Here is a 24,783-nt window from a genome sequence, read left to right on the forward strand (position 1 = left end):
GTGAGATTAGGATAGGAAGTCCTTTCTTTTTTCTTGTTTGAGACTTCTATAAGTGCATCTAATGTGTTTTGATCAAATTCAATGTAGGTTGTGAACACCAAGTACTTTTAGCATTTTTACTTTATTATTTATTTTACATGTGTGGGTGCTTTACCTCCATGTCTATATGTGTACCGTGTGCATGCCTGGTGCCTAGAGAGGCCAGAAGAGACAATTGGGTCCACTGCAACTGGGTTTCTCTCTTGAGTGGCCATGTGCTGGAGTCGAATCCAGTGCTCTTTATCGCTGAGCCATCTCTCCAGGCCAGCACTGAGTGTTTCTTTTTAGAAGGAAGTTGTTTAACATTGCCACAAATACCAACACACCCAGTCTCCACAACAGAGTTAGATTAGAACCTACAGACAGAGTTCTTGGTAACAGGAGCGCTGAGTGCTAGGTTTAAAATAGATGTCATATGATGCCAATTATAACTCAGTAAAAATTTGCAGCCCTAGGAGCCTATGCTGAGAAGAAGCCAAAATGGAAGATGGTCCTGCATTTTATGGCTTTAAAAACATTTTTCTGACACTGTTTGCAATGTTTTTCTTTTTCAAGCTTTTAATTAAAGTTTTCTTGGCTCTCCTAACCCATTTCTACATTGTCAAAGGAAACAGAAAAGAGGCAGCCAGGATAGCAGAAGAGATCTATGGTGGACTGTCAGGTAAAAAAAAAATACTTGAATTTATTCCCAACACCTCAAAAATTCCTCTTTGAAAATTCAGATGAATAGTGTTTCTGGAAGGTAAGCTTTCCTTGTCCATTTGTGCTGTGTGTAGTTTTAAAGTGTATCTGTCACTTGAAGTGGCAAATGATGTTGCCTGCACCAAGTTCTGAAGGATATTCAGCTTTATTGTCTTGCAAGTTGGTGGATCTAGTCACAATTATTATTTAAGAAGTAAACAGAATAGTTTGTTATAAAAGCTATTGAGACACTTTCCACTAACCAAAAGAGTTCTTACATAGCATTATTTTTCATCAATACTTTCAGTCAAACTAACAAGAAAGAGCATTATAATAAGACTAAATTTCCTTGGGAAATTAAATGACCAATTAATTTGACTGAAAAGCAGTCAGTGTGGCATGCTGTTTGTATATAGCTTGTGCTGTCCCTTACAAATGGAGTTGATTGACAGCAAAACTTCACTAAACCTATTTGTGCACTGTTGGCTCTACAGCAATCACCAAAGTGAAGGTTATTATCACAAAAGAAATTGCTAAGATTTTTGGTAAAACAGAAAACATCTTAGTCTTGTCTTGTTGGGGCTGATCTACATTCCTTTCCAGAAACAATTCACCTTAATTGTGGTGAGAAACTGCAAAAGTAACTGAAGCAGATATGCGTCATTGCTGGGGTTGCCCCTTTATGGAGGAGGACTATGGCCATGAGGATGAGATTCATAAACACCGTTCAGAGCTGCTGTATGTATTTTTAGTGTTCACAGGAGTTCCTGGATTGCATCATACTTTAGTTGGTGTCTGTTTCAATTTGCATCCAGGATTATCTTTCAAAATAGACATGCTTTGTGATTTCAATGCAGTAGACAACTTGGAAAACGCTAGGCATCTTACATAAAGAAACAAGAACTCTAAGACAAAGCATCGGCATGCTTCACCTAGCTGAGGAAGACAGTGTCAGTAGGCCTGGACTGTGGAAAGAGATTTCTTTTGGGGATTATATCTGTCACGCATTTCAGGGAGGTATGTAACTTTGGTGGCAAAACATTAATGTTTCTCTTTCGTTTCAAATTAAGGGTGATCTAGGAAGGTATTTCTGACTTATAAATGTGGACAGGGACTTGCTAGCATTTGATATTCTGTTAGATATGTCATCCTTGTGATTTGAATTAGGCAAGATCTGACAGGACTGAATCAGCAGAGTGTGAAAGTTTTTCTCCAATTATTCCTGTAAATGACTCCTGTCATTGTAGTCCTTACTGAAGTGTACTTCTGAGGGTGTTAGAGGACTCAGAACCTGTGTAAGCATGCTTTGGATTTTAATCTGGAGCCAAACTTCAAATCTCCTTAAGAGACTGATTGACTCTGTTGAGCAGCCATCTTGTTCAGCCTGCTGCTATGGCACCTATTTTCAGATACTGTTAAAAATAGGTGGTGCTGAGGCTAATGCAGGTAAGTCTAGTTTATTTATTTCCTGTGTCTGTTTGTGTGCGTATACATATATGTATATATGTATGTATGCATTTGCCTATGTTTATTCGTGTCCTTATACATCTCACATGTATGATAGTACACTCAGATTTGATATCTTTCTATAATAAACTGGCAGTTACATGTCCAAAACAGTAGGGCTTTTTTTTCCTTTTGCATGATTCTAACAGTTTTTTTTCTTTTGTCATTATAGTTACATATGTAAAGCAGCAGCAGGATTTTTTGAACTAGGAATAGTGGTGCACGCCTTTAATTGCAGCACTTAGGAGGCAGAAGCAGGTAGATCTCTGTGAGTGGGAGGCCAGCCTAGTCTCACAGCGAGTTCTAGGACAGCCATGGCTACCTATTGAAACACTGTTGAAAAAAAGTAAAAAATTTTTGTGGCAATGTTATTCTCAAACTAGATATCATCTTTGTGGTTCATTTATTAGACAAAGGTTTGTTTGGAAAATATTTGATAGTAAGCTAGTGAGTTGACATAGAAAGACTCTCAGTTCAAGGCAGAATTGCTCAGTTCTTGTAATATGCAAACACTCGCAACAAATGAAAACAAATGAAAGGGAGCAATCGCTTAACCGGAATCCTGGCCATGTTTACTACCAAAGCTGTAGCCATAAAATTGGGTGGGAGATTTAGAAGTTGGAACATTTTATAGTTGTAGATATGAGATTATAGAACTTTCAAAAAGAAAAACAGAAACAATTTTAAGGGAATGCAAAAACATTAGTTCATTTTCCAAGTGCTACATTCAAAATCATTAGTTTTTGTTCCAGAGGGCCTGAGTCCTCCCTGACTCCTCTCCATTGCACTTCTGTATTCTTACCTTTGTTGCATTTTTTTTGTCCTAGCAACTACCTAGCCTTTTGCCTTATTTAGTACCCTCTTTATTTCCTTAAACCCTGACCTAACTGCCCTCTGAGTGGTTCATATCTCAGGTGCCTGCTGACTGTTTCCAAGTAGGGACAACGAGTTCCTGGCAGAGTTTCTGTCTCCACATGTTACCTGTAGCTAGCTCAGCTTTCTGTCCCCTAATGGGTTCAAAGGAGACTTCTTAATACAGGTCACTGACCAAACTTCATCTTCTGATCAGAACTGGATGTTCTAGTGAATATTCATTTAACTCCATTATAATATTTTAGGTATCAGAATTTTCATTATAATATGTTTTTCCCAACGAGGCCCCATTGTTGTTGAAAATGTTGTTGAAAAAAATGTAAAAGAGTCATTGGCTTTTATTTTGAATTCTTGGAACTTAAACATATTCTATCTGATTGGACATTATTATTATTATCATGAATTTTATTCAAAGACTCTGAGAACCAGAGCTACAAATCATAGTTTGAAAGAAGATGCAAAGGGAGAAGTGAAAACACACTTGAACATTTTCTCTACACCTCATCAGGCGTGATCATATTTGTAAACTATATTCATAATATATTTGCAGCGCTGTGACCCAGGCAGGGTGCCAAGGAAGTAAAAATAGAGTATCTTGGAAAGAACTGATTGAGTCCTATGTAAGTATGCATGTACTGTGAGAACTTGGTTACATATTTACTAAGAACAATGGAAAAACTCCTCATCTGCCAAATAACTTTAAACCTTAATTTCTTATGATTTACTCCAATTTGCAACTAAGAATGATATGAAATGCTGTCTTGAGAAGAATGCAATCAAAGTGATCTTCACTGTGGTACATTCAGGAACATAGCTGTGTGAAAACCTTCCAGGTGCTTTGTAGGGGGTAGTCATCAACAATGGGACAGAAAAGGTTACCCTGGAGAGTAATACTGATTCCAGTTGGGAATACAAACAATTTATGGCACATTTTTTTTTCCAGGGTCTCACTATGCAGCTCTGGCTGGCTTGAAACTTACCATATAGGCCAGGCTGGTCTTGAACTCACAGAGATCTGCTAGCTTCCTGAGTGCTGGGTTAATACATGTGTACACTATCATGCTCATCTCAAACCTTTTCCCCTTGAGGTGGTCTCAGTCTGAGGCTGTCTTCAAACTCTCTGTGTAGCCTAGGATGGCCTTGAACTTCTGATCCTTCCTTAGGCCTCCTTCTCTAGAGTGCAGCATGCTACACCTCCCCTGGTTATACAATGCCAGGGCTCTGGTGTGTGCTAGGCCAGAACTTTAACAACTTAGCTACCTACATCCCCAGCACCCCTTTCACACTCTCAGTCAGAATAACCTGATGACAAAGCCTCCCAATACAAGTGAATGGAGCACAAGGATAGGTTGCATTTAGAGACCAATAGTTCTTAAAAAACAGAGCAAGGTCCTAAATCCCTAAGCCTGGCTTTTGGTCTTATTTCTAAGGCTTACTAGCAATGAAACCTTTAAGGAACAAAATGGTTGTCATTCATTTCAGGGGTGTTCTTATGCATAAAGCAAGTTTCCCTTCTCCCATGGAGGTCATGGGGCTTTAGGCAAGGGACAGATAAGGGAAAGATTCTTCTTGGGCAGGAGCCTGAGTGAATTGTCCTGTGATGCTATGCAACCTGGGGGTGGAGCATGGAGACAGGGTTGCAAAGCAGAGATGAAGTGAGGAAGAAACCCAAGGAAAGTACCAGTTTCTATCTTAGTTGGGGGGGGCATCTAAGGATATTGCATTGATAAAGAGACTCAAGCGGTAAGCAACTGTCAATGGGTAAGCAAGCAGCTGACTAGCAGGGGTCACATGCTGAGAGGAATCTGTAGGATTTATCAGTAGAGCTCATGACACTGAAAGTCCCCCTACTCCCGCCGCCCCGCCACACACACACCTAAGAAATCCCATAGTTACTGTGGAGGGACTTTCAATAGTTACTTTGGCATCAGAAAGGCAAGAGCTCATCTGGGAGGAGATTGCATGCAGCTCTTAACCACAGCTAAATCAGCTCTTAACCACAGCTAAATGTTCACGCTCCCTGACTATTGTCTCATCCTTTCTTATAAGTTGTAAGATGGTTACAGGGAAAGTCAAATGAAATCAGGAGGTTTTTTTCCCCTTTCCTCAGTTTGGCCAAAGTGTACCAAATCCAATTTTTAGAAAACCAATCTTGGTATCCTAATGTTCGTTTCAACAGTGTGGGTAGGAGTACTACGAATGCTAGCTGATCCTGTGGCATGCTGAGTGGGACTGCCTGCCTCTTCTAGGTAACTGGGAGTCATCTTCCCTGTCCCCTTTTCTTCTTTTCCTCCTCAAAGCACCAAAGAAACTGGCACCTCGAAGAAAGAGGTGGGAGGCACGTAAAGAACAAGCTGTCCCTTGGACCTACCTCTAGCTGCTTGGTGGACCAGAGAGATCCATGTTCTCTGCTGGGAGTGGGGAGAGATGCGGAGTACGAGTTTAGGTGTGGGTGGAGTCATTTTAAAGACTTCAGTACAGAGAGGTCTACAAGGGCTCAGTGAACACAAACAGGGCCAGCAACCAAAGCGGGAGCGACTACTGTCAGTATGGCTCCTACCATGCCTAGTTCCCGTCAGCCCCCATCCCTCCTCAGTTTGCTTTTGACTCCTAACACCCAAGGTGAGTATGCCTTCCTTCTTTCCTTGACAGAAACAGAACCCCCACAGTGCATACCTCTTTGTTTAGGGCTGTTTTCACTCAACGTTAGTCTTGTGTGATTTATCCAAGCACTGCCTAGGGTTTGGGTCTAATGGGACTGATAAATAATGGAAAGTTATTAGAAAGTCTGTAATTGGCTAAGGACTGTGCTCAAGGTCTTGCAGCTCACAGGGAAAGTTATCATCAGAGCCTGCCCAGAGGTGAGTTTTAAGGATTACAAATGCAGTTATGTTGCTATCCCAAGCTAATTCTTTTAGGACTCAGTGGCTGCTTATGCCTTGTTTTTATGTATGAACAAGTTACCTCTACAGGTTGAGACTCCCTTATATGAAATGCTTGGAACCAGATGTTTTAGATTTCAGATTTTTTTTCTCTCTCGCAGAGTTCAGAATATTTGATGTCTTGGGGGGAGGGGACCTTAGCTTAAATACTAAATCCATTCATGAAATTTCGTGTAATATTTAAAATAATTTGGGGGCATGAATCTGAGTTTCATGGGATGGAATTTCTATGTGTGGGCACTATTGTGTCAGTACTCTAGAAGTTTTGGATTTTGGAGAGTTCTAAAATGTTTTTTCTAAAATTTTGATCTCCAGAGTAGAAATGCTTAACCTGTAGTTCTTCAGGCACCTGGGGCTGAGTAGCTATCATTAGAAGAACAGAATGCCCAAGTCACGCTGAAGATTTGCTGCTTCTGGTGTTCAGGCTGCTGCACTGCTAGTGTGGGTAAAGACTGTACTGAACACCTCCAGAGTCTGTGTTCATGCCCAACATGGCTGAATCTTACCTGCCAAGGACTGAGTATGAATGAGAAGGAACCTAAAGGTGAAGTGCAAAGAGATGTTCAAGGAGACTCAGAAACATTCTGCTCCCCAGCTGGGCTTTGTTCTCTAAGTTAACCTTTTTATCACTAGAATTGATTTGCAGCCTGTAATTATATTCAGACATGGTATGAAACGCTACAGCATTCAATAAATGAAAACAAGGGTACAGAACAGAATGCTAAATGAGCAATGTCTTGGAATTCACTTTTCATTGTCACTGTGGCTAGTCCAAGCAAGGTCCACAAGATGTAAATTATATGTAAAACAAATTAAAAATGTATTGGTTAATCTGACTTAAATGTTCATTCTCCCTTTTATAGCCATTATTACAATTTTTCTTCTGTTTTACTGGTATGGAGTGCTTTGGGCTCCACTTTGCTACAGGGTATTTATATTTTGCTCTTGGTGAAACTTGTCTAAATGTGATAATTTGGGTATCCTTAAAAAACAACATGATGTAAATTTTCCCAATTTACTTCTCCCCAACTTGACTGGTTCTCTTACACTTTTAACCTTACAAAGGTCCCCTTCTTCTGCAAAGACAGTTCACCTCAAGTTTAGTTGTGCCCTGGAGATGCTGAGGGGAAAGAGTGGCATAGTGAGAAACACGAAACACTTCCATTTAAGTAAACTGTCAGAGTCACCAGCTTTGAACCAATGCAGATAGCAATGGAAATAAAACATAGCAAGTTTGTTATATAAAATCCTTTCATATTTTTTTCTCTACTATAAGAGCATTTCATAGTCAAAGCAGGAGTATGAGATGGCAAGCCATTCGTTAATATATTTGTTTATTTTTCTCCTGGTTAAAAAGTATTTTCTGGATTTAGTTTTAACAGAGAAGCTACAAGAGCTGTACAAAGAATTTCCAGTCTTTTGCCAAAGGCCTCTATTCATTTTCAGCTAACTGCTCCAATAATATCTTTCCAAGCAAAGGAGTCCCACCCAAGACCAAAGAGCACGTACAGATGTTGTGCCTTGCCTTCCACACTCACCTTCTTGCAAAGTTCCTTATTTCTCCTGCAACTGGCTCCAGGCAAATTCATTTATAGACTGCCCCTCTGTGTGAGCTGCTGCAGGGTTTGCTGCTAAGAGTTAAGTTATGGTTTGGGGGGCATGAATAACACCGGCAGGAATATAGTGTGTTCTTCACACCATGTTTCCTCTCATGACATACGTTGTGACTCACTGCATTCAACCAGATGGCCCATGATGTCAGTGTGTGTGTGTGTGTGTGTGTGTGTGTGTGTGTGTGTTTTCTTTTTTTTAAGACCTTGGCAGATCAAGATTGTTTCTACATTTTCTAGTATAAAATTATGCACATTCCCTTTATAATTAATATAGTGATAATTTGAACCTGATCCTGTTATTTCTACATTTTTTTCAGTGTCATTTAGGAAGAAGCACTTTATCCATGTTGATGTATTACATATATCAGCAAGGACTATTTTGATAGCATGCATTTTTATTGCTTATTTTGATGTGCAAGCTGTCCCATATTTGACTAGAAGAAGCCTCTGAGTCATCCTTGACCTTTTCAATATTTTGTCTTTCCCTGTCCTTCCCTCCTTTCTGTTAAAGGACACAGACATACGGACACACACACACACACACACACACACACACACACACACACACACCTACCTCACACCTTTTTAGCCTGGAGTCAGCTATTTCTTCAAGGGGCTCTGGTTTAGATATTCTCAGGGCACAATTACACTGCCTGTCTAAATTTTCTTTTATATCTACATATTTTGAAAATCACATTTTCATAACAATTGCTCAAGTATTTCAAATCTACACACTTCCATTTCTGGTGGGATTTTGTTTTTACCAAGTTTGTGGATAATGGGAAACCTGAACTCTGGCCACCATCGGGATCACTTAGAAGACATTGCTCAGAATGTCCCTTTGCATTAAAGAAAGCCGAGGTCTATTGCATTCTATTCAGTATGGAAAGCGGATAGTCAGGCTTATAAAACCACAGATCTTGCTAACTGGAGTAGGCCTGCTTTCAAAACAGATGATTGTCCTTTGGAAATTTTCATATATGGTTACTGCTCAAATGCCCATTGAAGCTGGTCAGTCTTAGTGGCAGAGAAATAATTACAGGAAAGTGAATAAAACAGTTTGGAGCCTGACCCTTAGAGACCTGCCCTGCAATATCTACTTATTAATCGATCATGAATGGCCTCGAGTACCTGACTCTATGAATATACTTGATTGGCCTTCTGAGAGCCCTGACAAATTGATTACTGTATCACTGGTTTACAGATAAGGAAAGTGAGATTCAAATGCTTCTGGAAACACGCTGCTGTGCAAAGAGTTGTCCAAGTAGGACCTGAGCCCAGGAAGCCTGGCTCTACCAGCCCCATGTGCACAGTTTTCTAGGGTAAAATTTGGGGGCAGGGGATCATATCATCTGAAAAGGATATTTTACATTAAAATACATAGATATTCTATCAAAAGAATCAGAGAAAATTGCCTCAGCAATTCAGGAAAACATTTCCTTCCTTTCTCCATTCCATCCTCCCACCTTTCTCTTCCTTCCTTCCTTCTGCCCTCTTTCTTCCCCCTCCTTTCTTTTTCTCTTTCTAACTGAAGGCTTTGCCGAGTGTTCTTCCACTGAGTCATATTACAACCCTCTCTTTTCATATATCTTTGGATTTACTTTGTAATACTTTGGGTATGAATGGAACTGAGGTGAAGTTATGGGAAATACAAAAACTAATAATTGGTCCATTTGGTACTTTACTCGACCTTACAGTTATCAGGAAGAAGCTCTTGGCTTTGTTTATCTGAAAATAAAAGTGTATTCCTTGTTAAAACTGCCCATGGAAAGGCAGCATGAGCCACTGTGTCCACCCAGCTCCCCGTATCCAGCAAGGCCTGATGCGTGGTGGGTGGTTTCTTCTCTTGCCTCAAGGCCCATGGTGGGTGGGAAGCATGAACAGCTGCAGGAAGAAGTCTCCTGACCTTGACTAGGAACTTGATTTGTGTTTCAGACTGCTGGGCTGACCGATCCCCACTCCACGAGGCTGCAGCCCAGGGGCGCTTACTGGCTCTTAAAACTTTAATTGCACAAGTAAGTAAACCAAAGACTGTCATCCACTGTTGCTCTAATTTGGAATCATTCTGTATTAGCTTTGGCCATAGCTGCGCTCAGCTGCCAACGCTGGCATTCCAGGCATCTCCATCTTGGCCCCCTCCAATGTGTTCCTCTTGCCTCTGCTTTCTCTAAGAGCTGCTTCATTTTCTGCTCACTTTCCCTCCTTTCCCTATTGGGGCCTCCTCTCCCCGACAGGAAGTTTTTCTCTAAAGGACAAGGAAGGGGATCCCTAAATGTATGTTATGCTAATGCGCCTCATGCTCTTCCAGTGTACATGAGTGACACCAGTCTTGAGATTGCATTTGTAGGCTATTGATGTGCTATGGATCACCTCAAAACATGGAGACTCCAATCAACAACAAACACTTGGATATTTGAGGCTTCTACAGGCTTGGAGTATAGCTTCCGGGCAGTGAAGTGGCAGCTAGGTCATGTGATGATTCATGGTGAGGGAAGGGGAGATCTGTTTATACACATAGTCACGGGGGCTTCACCACAGGCCTGTGTTATGAAGTAGTAGCTGACTTCTCCTGAGAAGGTGCCTAAGAAGGAAGTCACATTAAAAAAACAACGAAACAACACAAAACAACAAAAAAACTTTATTTTGATTTTATATGTATGGGTATGCTTGTGGACCATATGCGTGCAGTACCCTCAGAAAGCAGAAGAGGGTGCCTGATTCTTTTCTGGGACTAGAGTTACAAAGAGTTGTGTGCTACCATGTGGGTGCTGTGAACTGAACCCTGGGTCCTCAGGAAGAGCAGCCAGAGTTCTTCACGGCTGAGCCAGCTCCACAGCCCCTTCAAGCCTAGTCTTTAAAGTGACATCATTCCTCTCCCCACCATATTGCACTGATTTGATGTAAGTCAGTAAGTTCTGCTCACTTTCAAGGAGAAACAAACCATTACCCAACTGAGGCAGCCTTAGGAACTGGGCATCACTGGGTACCAGCTGAGAGGCTGCCCACTTTAACAATGCACATATCAAGACTAGGCTTTCAAATAGGTGAATAATCAGATAAATCTCAGGCCTTGGGGAAGATTTAGGAAAGTCTTAGTTGTTAACAGCCCTGTATTTGTATTGGTGACTGTATCCCCCACAGGTTTTATAAACATCCGAGAAAAGATTTATGAAAGAAACGGAAGTATACCCTCCATTTGCTTTATTTGTTTTGGATTCTACATGTGAGCAGAGGAAGTGAGTCACTATGCTTTCTTTTCCATGTCCTCTCTATCACCTAACCATTTTAAAATTTCTTCCTCTTTTGAATTTTAAACAGCTGGGATAGTGATATTTTGTGTGCACCCCTCCCTTTTAGTGATTTATTACTTTTGTTTGGTTTTGCTTTTTGCTTTTATTTTTTTGTAAAATATTTATTACTTTATGTGTGTGTGTGTGTATAGGGGTAAAGGGGGCATGCCCTAGTGAGCATTTAGCAGACAATTTTGTAGTAGTGCTCCTCTTCTACCTATGTTTACTGGGGATCAACTTATATCATCAGGCTTGGTGGCAATTGCCCTTACCTGTGGTGCCATTTCGATGGACCCCTTGATTTTGAGACATAGTGTTATGTATCCCAGGCTAGTCTTCAGCTTTCTAGACATAGCACAAGATAACCTTGAACTTCTAATCTTCCTGCTTGCACCTCCCAGGTTCTGGAATTAAAAACATGTCCCACACCCATTTTATGCTGGATTGAGGCTCAAACCTGGGTTGCACGCAAGCTAGGCAAGCACTTAACCAACTCAGTTACATCCCTAGCTTCACAGCTATGTCGTTTCTTTTTAAAAATATACCATCATTAGGGCTCTGCATTTGATCTCCAGCACTTCAAAAATACCATGCAAATATAAACTGGCAAAAAGAGAACAGAACTGTTAGCAATGATAGGCTTTGTATCTGATCTTGTCACTAATTTATTTTTCCCTCTAGTTGTGTTTCTGACTGAACTCAGGGCCTCACACACCAGGCAATTCTCTGCTGGTGATTTTCCTTCCCCACACAGGGTCCTGCATGTTCTAGGCAAGTGTCCTGACATAGAGAGCACTTGTTTTGGTTTTGCAAAACCGGGTTTCTCTGTGTAGCCCTGGTAGTCCTGGAACTCACTCATTGACCAAGCTGGCTTTGAAGAGATCTGCCTGCCTCTGCCTCCCCAGTGCTAGTGCTGGGATCAAAGACCTGGGCCACCACCACCTAGCTTGTTTATTAATTTTTAAGCACTTTACATTTCATTTGGTATGGTTGCCTTTTTGTTTGTTTCTTTGCTTTTTGAGACAGAGCTCACATTGTCTGCACAGGCTTCAAAATTAGTAGAGGCCGGCCTTAACTCATAATCTTCATGCCTCTACCTCCCAACTGCTGAGGTTATAGTTATTCACCAGCAGGCCCAGATATGTCTTTAATGATATCACTATTACTCTAAAGACATGCTATTTTAGCAGTGTGATGAAGTGAGTAGGGGCATTACATAGAAGAATTCAAATTTTTCTTGTTATAGTCACAATACTTTTTACTCTTTACACTAGTCAAAAATATAATCTACTATTATTTAAGATTTAGTGTGTGTGTGTGTGTGTGTGTGTGTGTGTGTGTGTGTGTGTGGTGTGTTTTAGTGTCCTTGGAATGCAGAAGGAGGCTTTGGAGACCTTGTAGCTGGAGTCACAGGCAGTTGTGAGCCACTGACAGGTGTGCTGGAAATTGAACTCTGGTCCTCTAAAGAGTAACAAGTGCTTTCACCACTGAGCCATCTCTCTGGCTGCCTATACTCTAATTTTTTTGAAAGAAAAAATTTATGTATTTATTGTGTGTGTCAAGTCATTTTACCCATTGAGCTATCTTGCTGGCTCCTATGTTCTACTTTGAAAAGTTTGTTATGTTTAGGTCATGGGCTAAATGTGAATAAAACATTTAACCATCTTGAGCAAATGCAAGTAAAGCATTAATTCAGGACACTCTTGGTTGTCACATTGTCACTGACAGCTGGTTAACCTTAAGTAAGTCTTACATATGATCTGCATTTTCTGTATGTCCATGTTCTCATGCACAATTAGGAAGGGCCAATCTACATCAGTGGTTCTCAACCAGTGGGGCATGACTCTTCTTAGGGTCAAATGGCTTTCACAGGGGTCAGATATCAGATATCCTGCATATCAGATATTTATATTACCATTCATAGCAGTAGCAAAATTACGGTTATGAAGTATCAATGAAATAATTTTATGGTTAGTTACCATATGAGGACCTGTATTAAAGGGTCACAGCATTACGAAAGTTGAGAACAAATGACCTAGATGGTCTTTCAGGCGTGCTGCACATCATTTTTCTATAGCAGTCTGATTTTTGAACTGTAGGTGTGTTTCTAGTACAATGCTGCCACCTCGTGGAGTAGACTACTTTAACTCACTTTCTTTTTCACTCCTTCAGTTTTTCCTTTTCCTCCATTTGCCTTTCTTTTTTATCATCACAGAATATCAAGTATTTATTTCTAAAAGGTAATCATGAATGGGTAGGATAAAGGAAAAAGGAGAAAATAATTCCTAACTGTGAGATATGCTGGGCTTTTGAAGCCTTGTTTTTAAACTTTCTTTTCTCAATACCCCTTCACCAGAGAAATTTTTATTATATTCTCTCTTTCTCTCTGTGTGTATTATACTACACGTACTATAGAATAATAAGTATGCAGATCAAACATTTACTCTTTAAAAATCTTAAAGAAATTTAACAACCTTTGATTTTATATAATAATAATAGTTATTATTATTATGATGATGATGATGATGATGATGATGATGATGATGATGATGATGATGATGTGGGGTCTTTCTGTGTAGACCTGGCTGTTCTAGAACTAGTTCTATGAACCAGGCTGGCCTTGAACTCTCAGAGATCTGCCTGCCTCTGCCTCTGAGTGTTGGGATTAAAGGTGTACATCACTATGTCTGGTGAGTTTTTTCTCCTTCCCCAGACCAGACATTTTAGAATACTCCATGTCCCCAGCTGAAATTTCAACATGCTTTCTGTAGCATGACATCCGTCCTCTTGCTTTTTTGTTGTTTAAATTTCTTCCTCCCAGCAATCTTGGAGGAGAAAGGTTCAGGCCATAAATTTCAAAGACCCATGCCCTAGCACATTGCCTGAACCAGAAATAATGACTCTGAGGCTCCATGCTGTGTTTAAAGATTTATTTTTATTATTTTTCTGTGTGTGTGTGTGTGTGTGTGTGTGTGTGTGTGTGTGTGTGTGTGTGTACAATGTCCTAGGAAGCCGAAGACATCAGATACCCCAGAAACTGGCATTTTAGGCAGTTATGAGCAGCCTGATATGGGTGTTGGGAATCAAGCTCAGGTTCTCTGCAAGAGCCATGCACTCTTAAATTCTGGACCATCTCTCCAGCCCCCAGTGCTATGTTTAGAATCCCATGGTCATGGCTTCTGCTCTATTTTACATGGTGCTAATACCACTGTCCTCCCCCAGTTGTCTAAAACAGAAACCCAGTGAACAACATTCTTGCTTTTCTGTGACTGATGCATCATTTAATTGATTTTTCTCCAAACTGCAGGGTATCAATGTGAATCTTGTGACAATTAACCGGGTCTCTTCTCTCCATGAGGCATGTCTTGGTGGTCACGTGGCCTGTGCTAAGGCCTTGCTGGAAAATGGTGCACATGTGAGTACTGCCCCAGCCCAATAGGGTGACATTACCTTCCAGAGTGCTCACGCATTGAGCAATGAGAAGGTCTGGCAATATTCATGTCTGTATTTCATCTTTTGGCTTATTCTTCTCTTTTCAGCGTATATAATGCATGTGTGACAATTAAGATGTGTTCATTAAAAAATTTTTGTGATGAAACATAAACAACAAATTTCAACAGAACAACGAAAGACAATGAATTCAATAACCCAAGTCAACCATAATTTTAGATGTACGTTACCAAAGTAAATGAGAATTAGGTATAAAACACATTATGAACTGTTTTACTTTCTTGACTATTGCTATGATCAAACACCTTGATAAAAGCAACTTACAAGGGAAAGGATTTATTTTGCTCACAGTTCCAGGCTGTAGTCCATTATGTCTGGCAGCAGTGTCTCAGAGTCAGGCATTTAAGCAGTTGGCTACAGCATGTCCAAAGGCAGAGGAAGAGAGCAAAGAAGGCATTGTACATTATTACTCAGATTATTTTCTCCACTCTTATGAGGTTTAGGATTCCCTATTAAGAGAATGGTTCCACTCACAGTGGGCAATTCTCACCTCAAATAAAGTAATCAAGATAGTCCTGGGGCTGTAGAGATGGTTCAGTGGTTAAGAGAAATAGCTTCTCTTCCAGAGGACCTGAGTTTGATTCCTAGTATCCACACTGAGTAGCTCATTGCTGCCTGTAACTTCCAGCTCCAGAGGACCTGACACCTTCTACTGGCTACTGTGAATACCTGCACTCACATGTGCCCCTCATGCCCACCCTCTACCCCTGCCACTACACACATAATTAAAATCTTTTAAAAAATATCTTAAATAAAATCTTTTTAAAAGTCCTCCAAATGCATTCATGAAGGCAAATCTAATTGCAGACTGAGTTTCTATGTGTAGAAGTGAGTATGAAATTCTCCTGAACAATGAATTTTTCCAGTGCTCCCGTGGTCATTCCCACATTTCCATAGGGAGTCCATCTCTAGGTTACTGCTTTAATAGCTCATGGGTAATGATGCGGGAAAGGCTATGTGAGAACCATTTCTTTTCTTTTTCTTTTTGGTTTCTAGAAACAGGGTTTCTCTGTGTAACATTGGAGCCTATCCTGGAAATAGTTCTTGTATACCAGGCTAGTCTCAAACTCACAAAGTTCCGCCTGCTTTTACCTCCCAAGTGCTGGCATTAAAGGTGTGTGCCACCACTGCCCAGCCCATTTGTTCAAACTCCATGTTCAAAGTAACGAGCTTATTGTTATTGAGAAATGATACTTATTTTTTTAGAACAGCATGTTTGTTGGGGACAAAGAGAACAATAAAGCATCTTGGTTTTGATGCTTTTAATAAATAGCTGATAAGAGCTCCATCACATAATTTAACAGTTCTATTAGAACGAGGAAAGGCAGGATAAAGTGGGTCAGTCAGTAGCTAGCTCTTATAACTGGCTGAACAATCAATACCCCAAACTTAGTATACCCGAAATGTGTGTGTCACATCCTTCTTTCTGTACCAACTTCTTAGTTTAGGTTCCAGTTTCAGAGAATAGATAGAATAGATAAAATTTTTCTGGTCTCCTAGGCTTGGGAATCATTTTTCATCTGCCAACGCCATATCTAATTCATCAAAAATCTGGCTAACTTCACTTCCTGTTTCTGAGATCTATGTTTTCCTTTGTTTTTCTGCCAGGTGTGAAGAACTTATTATTTCATCAAAAGTAGTTCTTTTGTGTGATTTTCTTCCTTGATAAAATTTAACTTACTTAGGAATTGGTAATTATCTTACCTTTGCTTTCAAAGCATTGACAGCTAGGAGCTGGAGAGAAGTTAAGAGCACTGGCTGCACTTCCAGAAGACCTGGGTTTGATTTCCAGCAACCATGTGGTGGTTTACAACTATTTGTAACTCTAGTTCCAGGGAATCTGACTCTGTTTCTAATCTCTGTAGACATTAGGGACACATGTAGTTCACATACACATTCAGGCAAAACAACCCCACCCCTGTGCACAAAACTAAAACATTGGCAACTAGTAAGGGGGTCAGAAAATATTTACTAACATGAACTAAGAGAGAAAATAATAGCAAGTCAAGTAAGAAGGTAATATTTTATGTATTTCACATAGAATAACTAACTTGATCTATCACCAATGCCTTGAGTTTTTAAATTTTCATAAAGGTATTGCCTTAGGGTTTCTATTGCTGTGAAGAGACACCATGACCACAGAAACTCTTATAAAGATAAACATCAAATTAGGAAGGTTCACTTACAGTTCCCAGGTTCAGTTCATCATCATAATGGTGGGACATGGTGGTGTGCAGGCAGACATGGTGCTGGAGCGGTAGCCGAGAGTCTTACATCTAACAGGCAAAGGGAAGTGGTCTGTGACACCAGGAATAACTTGAGCACAGGAGAACTCAAAGCCCACCCCCATAGTGATGCACTTCCTCCAACAAGGCCACACCTACTCCAACAAGTCTATACCTCCTAATAGTGCCACTCCTTTTGGGGGCCATTTTCATTCAAACCACAACCTTCTATTCCCTGGCCCTCAAAGGCTTGTAGCCATATAATAATGCAAAAAATGCATTCAGTCAACTTCAAAAGTCCCCAGAGTCTGTAACAGTCTCAAACTTGAAAGTCTACAGTTCAAAGTCTCTTCTGAGATTCAAGCAATCTCTTATCTGTAATCCCTTGTAAAATCAAAATAAAAAAGCAGATTACATACTTCCAATGGCACAGGATATACATTACCATTCGAAAACTAGAGAAAGGAGCGTAGAGAGAAAACTCTGGACCAAAGCAATACTAAAAACTGGCTGGGCAAACTCCAACCTCGGCATCTCCATGTCTGATGTCAAAGCACTCTTCACATCTCCAACTCCTTTCAGCTGTGTTGACTGAAACACACTTCTTTCTCTTGGGCTGGTTCCACTCCTTGTTAGCAGTTCCTTTCAGCAGCTATCCTATGACTCTGGCATCTCTAACATCTTGGCATCTCCAAGGCAATTCAGGCTTCACCTTCACAGCTTCACACAATGACCTCCCTATACCTCCATTCAGGGACACCCCTAACACAAGCCTAGCTTCAGAGATTTTCCTAAGTTGCAAGGGAAATTTCCATAGATCCTTTCCTCTATCCTTAACTCCAGAAACATGTGGTTTAATCTGCCAAATTCTGCTGCTTACTGGGGCTGGAACATGCCCCCCCCCCATTCAATTACGTCTTCACAAGCTTTCCGTTTTGCTTCATTGCCTAAGCTTGCCTGTCCTTGAACTTGCTCTATAGACTAGGTTGGCCTCGAATTCAGAGATCTGCCAGTCTCTGCCTCTGAAGTTCTGGGACTAAAGGTGGCCCCACCATATCCAGCTCTGAGCTTTACTTAGTTCCTTTTCACAAGTTGGAAACTTAGCTGGATGGGATCTTGCCTTGAGGTCACCACTTCCTTTATTCCATTTCTTAATCGTGTATTTCCTTGAACACAGGACTTAGTTCCATTTCACTTAACTCCATTACTTTTCTCTCCAAATTTTACATTTTCTTCTACCTTTTCATTATAAATCTTCATGAGAGTTATCACTAATAAGCACATGAGAGTCAATTCTAGGCTGTTTTGAGATTTCCTCTGCTAATGGAAGTATTCCAAATTGGGGTCCTGACAGGATACATCCTCAGCTGCAGTCACTTAGAGCACTTCCTGTTTATAATCATTACATTCTCTTCTAAAAGGTGGGCCTTCCCCACCTCCCATCTCTTTCTTTTTCCCCTTCTCTCTCCTGCCACTTTTGTCCCGAGGGACCAGTCTCTGCTCCCCTACCTGCACCTTTCTTTGACACTTCTCTCTCCTCTTCAAATAAACCTCATACTTTCCTTCCCTGAGTATTAAAATAAATTACAACACAAATTTCTTCATTTTAGCCTCAAGGAGACTCTCTGGATAAGGACAAGAAGTAGCCATATTCTTCACCAAAATATCATAAGAATGATCTGTAGGCCATCTTTAGCCAGCACCCCACAGTTCATCAAATCACAGTCAACACTACTATCTTCCATGCACCTACTAGTATGACCAATTAATCATTGCTTAAAGCATTCCACTGCTTCCTAACCCAAAGTCCATATTTCTGCAAGGAAAAATATGGTCAAGTCTATCGTAGCAATACCACAGTCTCTGGCACCAATTTTTATTAGGGTTTCTGTTGCTGTGAAAAGACATGACCATAGCAACTCTTATAAGGAAAAACATTTAATTGGGGTGGCTTACTTACAGTTCTGAGGTTCAATCTATTATCACCATGGTGGGACATGGAGGTGTGCAAGCAGACATGATGCTGCAGAAATAGCTGAGTGCCCTACATCTTGCAGGCAACAGGAAGTGGTCTGTGACACTGGGAGTAGCTTGAGCATAGAACTCAAAGCCCAGCTCCATAGTGACACACTTCTTCCAACAAGGCCATACCTCATAATAGTGCCACTGCCTTTGGGAGCCATTTTCTTTCAAACCACCACAGTTATGGAATGCTCTCAGTTCTTCATCAGCATGAGGTAATTTCTCCACGTACATGCATAGGAGTACATACTTGGTGACAATGAGTGAGTAAATTCTTTGAGTTTTGCTTTACCCAACATTAGGTCAATGGATTGACAGTCCATGGGACCACTCCCCTCTTCAATGCTTGCTGCAGTGGCAGTGCTGCGTGTGTCAATGTGCTCTTGGAGTTTGGAGCCAAGGCCCAGCTTGAGGTCTACCTGGCTTCACCTATCCATGAAGCAGTAAAGAGAGGTAAGGAAGCCATATCAGGGCACACTCAACAGTGGTGGGTTGATTGCAGTTTGCGTGAATCTAGGTCTAGTGTTGGTTCAGATGTTTTCACCTGTAGGCACATTCTATCACATCTCAGCTTTTATACTTCTTAAAGTTATTTAACTCAAACTAGGCTCTACTTCTGTTCTTCCAAAATATTTAAGGCAATAAGAATTATTCAGAAATCAATATTTACCAGCTGCCTTGTGTTTAGCAGGCACTCTTTGATTGTGATTATATCATCTCTAAAGAAATGGTTGGCTAAATTAATTAATGATAACAGCTTTTAAAACATATTTTTATTTTATGTGTACATGTGTTTTGCCTGAGTGTATGTATGTATCCTCTGGCACTGGAGTTATAGGCTGTTGTGAGCTATCATATGGGTGCTAGGAAGTAAATCTGACAAGATCAGCAGGTGCTCTTAATCATTGAGCCATCCAACCTTCCTTCCAACCTCAGTGGTAAAACTTTTGAGGAAACATTAAAAACTATCATCAAACTTTTGTCAGTACCCCAGAAGCATTCTTTCATGAATAATTAATTGATATACTGCAATCAATCATGTTCATCTTGTCATTGGGCAGTCTCCCCTGGGAATGCCTGCTTATGGAGTTCTCAATAGACAGTGAATATGTAAGTTAATTTGAATATATTCTGTACCTGAAGCTTTGGATTCATTCTCATCTGTGTCTTCCAGCCTAACCCAGTAAAGTTGAGGGCTCTCTTTACAGGGGTGGATGAAGAAGAGAACGAGAGCTTAGTAATGGTGGGTAATGGGACTGAGCTTTGTTTTAAGTGCTGGTAATAACAGGGCTCACATGTTCCTCTGCTTCTTATAGCCATCCATTTGTATAATGGTGGTTTCATGCTAGAGAGTGAGTTCTGCTATGCTCCTTAGAACCCTAGTTTCACTGCATTTACCACTGTAACTTAAAAAAAAATCCCCAGAGGAAACATTTTCATGGCTTATGATTCCCCAAAGTATTTTTCTTTTAATTCAGGGGAAAGATCTGTTACTTCTTTTTAAAGATTTCTGTTCATTTATTTTATGCACATGGGTGTTTTGCCTGCGTATGTCTGTGTGCCATGTGCATGCAGTGACCCCCAGAGGTTAGAAAAGGGCATCAGTTCCCTGAGATTAGAGTTACAAACAGTTGTGAGTCACCATGTGGTTCTGGGAATTGAACCCAGGTTCTTTGGAAGAGCAACAGCAAGATTTTTAACTGCTGAGCCACTTCTCCAGCCCCTGCCCCCCTCCCAGGTCTCTGGAAAGCAATCTTGAAATTCTGTGCATATTTAACATGTCCCTGTTTGAGTGAGTTTATCTTTTTTTCTAGACAAGTTTTTTTCTGTGTAACAGTCCTGGCTTCTCAAGAACTCGCTCTGTAGACCAGGCCGGCCTTGAACTCAGAGATCCTCTTGCCTCTGCCTGCTTTCTGGGATAAAAGGCATATACCATCATCACTGGGCAAGTGAAGTTATTTTATATTCCACTAGGTCACAGAGAGTGCATGGAGATACTGCTGGCGAATAATGTTAACATTGAGCAAGAGGTTCCTCAGTTGGGAACTCCCCTGTATGTGGCCTGTACCTATGAGAGAGTGGACTGTGTGAAGAAGCTTCTAGAACTAGGTAATTATTAGAACAGTGTTGTTGAGATGAAGCTGCTAGGCTTCTTCTTCTTCTTCTTCTTTTTTTTTCTTTTTAGTGGCTCTAAAGATAGCACTCTTATCAGCTAGAAAAGATTTTGATTGTATTAGATACTTGAAAGCTAGATTTACAACCTGTCTAGAGAAACAAGTATTTATCTCTCAACTCTGCTTCCATTGATGTTGGCCTTATGTAGCTAATATACTTCTCCCTGGTGGTGGCAATATGGCTGCATGTGTGGTCATTTCTGAATCAATCAATTGATCCTGGTGGCCAAAGAAATACAGGCTACTGATGGTCTGAGGGCTGGGTTTCAGTTTACTCTGCAGTCATTAGGTTTCACTAAGGATTCATGAGCTGAGACTCAGAAGAAGATGCTTCTCCAAAGGGAAAATAACGTATGGAATGTGGTGGCCATTTGCAGCAGACTGACCTCTTTTCTGCTAAGGCAGTCATTTTTCACTTCAGAATATAATAAAAAGAAACTGCCATTGCAGGGAAAAGTAGATGACTTCAAAACTATCATTTGATTCATTATTTAAAACACTTGCTACTGATGTAAATGTGTAAGCTGTATTAAGAACCTTTACTAGAGAAATTTGAACTTCAAGATGTTTACTATCATTTTATTCCTCCATTTACTATATTTATGTTAATTTTGGAAGTCTTTTCTTTTTGAATCTGCAATAATATACAAGCTAAACAAATATCTTTCTGTCTTTTGCCAAAAGTCCCCAAATAATCATGTAACAGGAACATAAAATACTTTGTGTGTGTGTGTGTGTGTGTGTGTGTGTGTGTGTGTGTGTTTATGTGTGTAAGTACCTAACTTCACTTTCCACCAAACTGTCTTGGAGTAGTCTTCACAGACATTGTCAAGGTTCTAGGCTTAAGTCATATAGTCTCACAGGATGGTTAAATACTCTAGAGCATTTAAGTTATTTTTATATTCAATAGCACATTGAGCCTGACATTCGCACTCAGCATTGATTGTGGTCATCTGCTTTATTAAGGAGCCAGTGTTGACCATGGCAGGTGGCTGGACACACCACTGCATGCTGCAGCGAGGCAGTCCAGTGTGGAGGTCATCAACCTGCTCACTGAGTACGGGGCTAACCTGAAACTTAGGAACTCGCAAGGCAAAAGCGCCCTTGATCTTGCTGCTCCCAAAAGCAGTGTGGAGCAGGCGCTCCTGCTCCATGAAGGTAAGGCAGGCCTGGTAGAGCATTTGCTTCTCCTCCCTAAGCATACTGTCATTTCATCCCTAGACTAGTCCCCGTTTTTCCCTTTTTCTTGTAATTGGGGATGGGGTTGTGGGAAGGGACAAATCCTGGATTCACTGCAGTGTATCCCAGGACTTTTCTTTTACACTCCATGTTTATTGTTGCATTTTTGCATTATATTTTCTACTATAAGAACATGACCAGACAACATTGTTTTCATCCAGTAACGATTCAAGAGCTATGCTTATCATAGGAAAAGCATACAACTGAATAAATCAAAGGTCAGCTTTGTAACACTGAGAGGCACTCTATGGCAAATTAGAAATAAAGTCACATGCTTCACATCAATAATGGCCAAGTATATACAGCTTGTGGTTTAATAAGATCAAATCACCCAGTAGGACAACGACCTTCTTAACAGATGACTAAACCCACTGAATTCTTAAAAGCCCTGAGAATTTATAGAAACTCACGCTATTCCAGCTATGAGTAGGAAAAGTGGAGTGGAGAAGAATCGGCTTCCAGAGGGTCACACACCTAGGAAGAGGCACTCGGATGCTAAACAATCCATATGATGCCAGAAAGAGCACTCTTATTAAAGTTCCAAGACCCCAATCCAAATCTCCTGAGACAATTTACATTGCAATGGGCTCATGTTTTGTGAAACCACTCCCAAGGCCTATGCTAGTCCCAGTGACTTGCTTGGTTTATTGTTTTGGAAACAGTTTCTTTTGTGCAAAGAAAAAAAAAAACCAAACAACAACAAAAATATTATTGTGTAAATAAATAGATTGCCCAGGGATCAAGGCTGCCCAAGTGGGGCCCTAAACTCTGTATATTTAGCAGGCTCTCACATTTTAACTAGCACTGATCTATATTACTCCTGATATCTAGGGCATTAATAAATAAATCTTCCCTTATTTGAAATGCCACTTGAAAGGTAATGGCCTTCCTTGGATGCTAGTTTGGAAAGCACTTTGTAACTATTAACTAAGAATGTAGTTGGTAACAGTTTGTACACTTTTCTTCCCCCCCCCCCCAAATGGGAGTGTTGTCAGGCCTAGGGTTTACTTGCATTCCTTATTATCAAGCTCCTCTGTCCTCAAGCTTCATAAACACAAACATTATTTTTGAACTAGACAATTTGTTGTATTACTAAGTTCTACAGATACTTAGCTACTTAGTTTCTGAGGTATGGCTTGCCCCAAATTTTAGGGGCCCTGGGGAGGGATAATTTTCATTCTCAGTCTCCAGCTTTTTAACTAAATGTGAGTGTTTGGTTCTTTGAATATCTCTCTGTCAAATGTTTTCTGTCCACATCAATCTTGAGTGTCACCTGGCTATTTGCATTTGTAATTTTCATATATCTATATCTATCTATCTATGTATCTAATCTCAAAATGTCATTACTGTAGACTGCACTGACAATGAGGGTTTGTAGAAGCCAGTAAGTAATTGAATGTACTTGAAGAAGTTTTTGTTGATGGAGGTGAAGAGATAATGGGATAATGTAAATGTCCTTTATAAGTAGATTCCATGAGACTGAAATTCAGGGAACAATGGGGTCAAGGTGATTAGAGTCCTTTCTACATATCTATTGAGGTGGAACCCTTGCAAGAACAGAGGGCCTTTCCAGGCGGAGGTAGGAGCCAGGTCTACCACATAGGGAGCTAGTCCTGGGAGGTCCTGGAGGACTTTGGGGACCATCTGGCCTTTGGTCTAGCTCCTAGCACTGACTGTGTGACCACTTCTTGCTCCTAACTTATCATTAGTTGTCCCCCTGTCCTGAAGCTCTATCTTAGGGCCCTGAACCCCAATGCTTTTCACTTCATCCAGTCTATCATTTCCATTAGCACAGGCAATAGTTAGTGAGATGTACTTCCTCAGATCCATACTTCTTTCCTAGCCTTGTTCACTAATACAGTCACTATTGAAGCATCAACTTAAAGGAAATCCTCGACAAAACACAGAACTCTCTGCTTGTAGCATTTATCATCAATTGGTAATTCCTATCCCATTCAACTAAGTTTACAGCATCTCCTTTTCCACCCACCATGAGGTTCATATAATTTTTCTTCCCTCTTCCAGGTCCACCTGCGCTTTCTCAGCTCTGCCGCCTATGTGTCCGGAAGTACTTGGGCCGTGCATGTAATCAAGCCATCTGCCAGTTAGGGCTTCCAGAACCACTGGAAAAATTCCTCTTGTATCAATAGTTGGAAATATGTAGATTATTGTCTCCTGTAGGGTACTTAGTATATACCATCAGTTGCTCACTTCACTATCCTAAAAATCAGCTCACCCAATGAGAGTAAATCTTATATAAATCCAAACACTGAGAGTGAGAAAACTCCTAGTTAGTTTAATGGTTGCCAAGAGGCATCCAGAAGCCTTTTAGATTATAACTCTTGATAATTAACTTAAAATAAAACTGAAATGGGGGGAAGTCAAAGGCTATTTTCAGAATATTCAGGACACTCCAGTACCTTGGGCTGTGTTCAGCATTCTGAATATTGCACAGACACAGGTAGGTAAGATGAAAATAAATGTTAAATACTTAAGAAATGCTCTTGATTTACTCCCTCTCCAATACATTTTGTTAGCTGTTTTTCTAAAGTAAATTTCTGCAATGATTTTGATTTCTCATATTTTTTAAAAAATATATAAATAAGTAGGGCTGGATAGATGATTTGGGAGTTAAGAGTACTTGCTGCGCTTGTGGAAGACTTGGGTTG

The 24,783-nt window shown here is 40.5% G+C and overlaps 1 protein-coding gene across 3 annotated transcripts; it reads left to right on the forward strand.

The window, feature by feature from the left end:
• The first annotated feature begins 348 nt into the window (after positions 1 to 348).
• Positions 349 to 24,280, forward strand: Asb11 (ankyrin repeat and SOCS box containing 11). Of its 3 annotated transcripts, none has more exons than XM_051179217.1 (7): positions 374 to 700; positions 9,590 to 9,669; positions 14,252 to 14,359; positions 19,004 to 19,154; positions 20,676 to 20,810; positions 21,842 to 22,033; positions 24,140 to 24,280. In XM_051179217.1, exons 1-7 carry the CDS (start codon positions 520 to 522, stop codon positions 24,262 to 24,264), a joined length of 972 nt encoding a protein of 323 aa, XP_051035174.1. In that variant the 5' UTR covers positions 374 to 519; the 3' UTR covers positions 24,265 to 24,280. The 3 variants fall into 3 exon arrangements, with proteins under 3 accessions (XP_051035176.1, XP_051035174.1, XP_051035175.1); XM_051179218.1 differs by lacking the exon at positions 374 to 700 and adding an exon at positions 1,602 to 1,737; XM_051179219.1 differs by lacking the exon at positions 20,676 to 20,810 and having other exon boundaries at positions 349 to 700.
• The last annotated feature ends 503 nt before the right edge of the window (positions 24,281 to 24,783 follow it).

The sequence above is a fragment of the Phodopus roborovskii genome, unplaced genomic scaffold, assembly GCF_943737965.1.
Source record: "Phodopus roborovskii unplaced genomic scaffold, PHOROB, whole genome shotgun sequence".
Taxonomy (NCBI): Eukaryota; Metazoa; Chordata; class Mammalia; order Rodentia; family Cricetidae; genus Phodopus; species Phodopus roborovskii.